Source organism: Aricia agestis, chromosome 6, assembly GCF_905147365.1.
Source record: "Aricia agestis chromosome 6, ilAriAges1.1, whole genome shotgun sequence".
In the NCBI taxonomy this organism is placed as follows: domain Eukaryota; kingdom Metazoa; phylum Arthropoda; class Insecta; order Lepidoptera; family Lycaenidae; genus Aricia; species Aricia agestis.
In genome coordinates this window covers 9,330,246-9,332,307 of record NC_056411.1, presented here as the reverse complement: position 1 = coordinate 9,332,307, position 2,062 = coordinate 9,330,246, and the positions used below count along the sequence as shown (strand labels likewise).

Below are 2,062 nucleotides of genomic sequence, written 5' to 3'. Positions count from 1 at the left end.
TTTTGTGAAAGTGCTGTTATTAACCTATGTAAAAACAGCACTTTAACAAAAGTACTTAACTTTATTTTTAATTTTCTTTTTTTTTCTTCTTCATAGCTTCTTACAAAATATGTGGGTTCACAATTCACATTCTTGGATTCAGAACCCTTAACTTCATAACAATTGTAAAAACATCTGTGGTAAAACCAATAATTGTAAAACAATGATAAAATATTATTACAATATATTTTATAGTAACTTTAAATGTCCGGTCACTTTATCAACAATATCTTTTGGGGCGGGACCAACACCAAGTACTGTTATAGAGTTAGGAGCAATTTGTGTTCTTCCAGCATCACGGATTAGAGATGTTATGATCCCCATCTTTTTAGCATTATCTGCTATTTGACGAATTTCATCTACAGAATCTGTTTTCAAAGCTATTTTTGCCTGGCCAGTCATCTGCCAAGACTTCAAGCCCTCTGGATCTCTCTTCAAAGCTTTTTCAAAAACACCAACCGCTGCATGACCACATTGTGCTGCAATTTTGCCCTTGCTCATATTCAAATCAGTTCTCACGACCAATACAACCTTATATTCAGACTTAGAAGTGAACTGCAAAACAACAAAGAAAGAATAATAATATTTTGTTAGTAGGTACATATTATGGTAATTCGTACGCCAGTAATGTACGAAACTGACCTTTTTAATAGCTTTGGTTGTTTCAGAAGCCATTCCAAGATATTTCTTTATCGAATAAATTGAAATACCTATGCAAATACCAATTCCTATGCCGGCAAAAAATGAATTGTTCATTTCCATTTTACGTTTAATGGTGGTATAATATGTAGCACCGCTCACAGGATATTTTGTGCTGTCGCGAAAATAGTGAGTTGAACTTAAAATTAACGCTCAGAGTTCAAAGCATTCAATTTTATTTTGTAAACTTTTATAACCTAAAACTTTTTAATTCTTGGACGTATGTTTGAGAATTGACGGTGGTTTGACGTATGATAATGACATTAACAGTAGATTCTTTCTCATTATGGCACTTCGGCTATTTAACCATGGCCAGTGTAGAGTACATTATGGCGGGAAAACAATATTCTTTAGTATAATTTTCAGCATCGTTTTTAGGGTTCCGTAGCCAAATGGCAGAAAACGGAACCCTAAGGCTGGCCTCACACAGCCGGAATTTCAAAATCGGAAATTCATATTATTAATTCAGAAAGACCGGAATATCATACAATATCAGTAGGTACGCTCCACAGTCCACACACATTCTGATTTTTTCAGATTATGAATTTCATAGATCGATCTGTGAGAATATGAATTTCCGATTATGAAATTCCGGCTGTGTGAGGCCAGCCTTATAGATTCGTCATGTATGTCTGTCTGTCTGTCTGTCCGTCTGTATGTCACAGCCACTTTTCTCCGAAACTATAAGAGCTATACTATTAAAACTTGGTAAGTAGATGTAGTCTGTGAACCGCATTAAGATTTTGATACAAAGAAGGAAAAAATGTTAAAAATTTTAGGGGTCCCCATAGGTGCAACTGAATCAAAAAAATTTTTTTTTCATCTAAGCTGTGCGTTTCATGGGGTATGTACGGATAGGTCTTGAAAAATCATATTGAGCTTTCTTATATCATTTTTTTCTAACCTGAATAGTTTGCAAGAGAGACTCTTCCAAACTTCTAAAGTAGGGGCATGATAAGTCTAAAAAAAATATATAAAACTACCAACGAAAATTGGTTTGAACGAGATCTAGCAAGTAGTTTTTTTTTATACGTCATAAATGGTAAACCTTAAATTAACTTTCATTAAATCAACTGAAACATAAAAATAAATCAAAAAACCTTTTAATTTCATAAAAAATAAACCTTATTGTTGCTGCGGAACCCTTCATGGGCGAGTCTAACTCGCACTTGGTGGGCTTTTTTTCTTTATTGTCAGGTCGTGGTCAGGTCTAAAGTCTAGTCAAGTCTACTGTCTAAAGCGTCTCCCAGACAGACGCGGCCTGCGGTGGCGGTGGCGGTCAGTTGGATGGCTTGGCCGCGTGGCCGCGTGTGTCTGTGTCGTT

At 35.5% G+C, this 2,062-nt stretch overlaps 1 protein-coding gene across 1 annotated transcript; it reads right to left on the bottom strand.

The window, feature by feature from the left end:
• Positions 1 to 206: 206 nt before the first annotated feature.
• Positions 207 to 952, bottom strand: LOC121727735 (peptidyl-tRNA hydrolase 2, mitochondrial-like). Its single transcript, XM_042115716.1, has 2 exons — positions 682 to 952; positions 207 to 594 (listed from the first exon to the last, which is right to left on the bottom strand). The coding sequence occupies exons 1-2, from the start codon at positions 799 to 801 to the stop codon at positions 229 to 231; spliced, it is 486 nt and encodes a 161-aa protein (XP_041971650.1). The 5' UTR covers positions 802 to 952; the 3' UTR covers positions 207 to 228.
• Between the last annotated feature and the right edge of the window lie 1,110 nt (positions 953 to 2,062).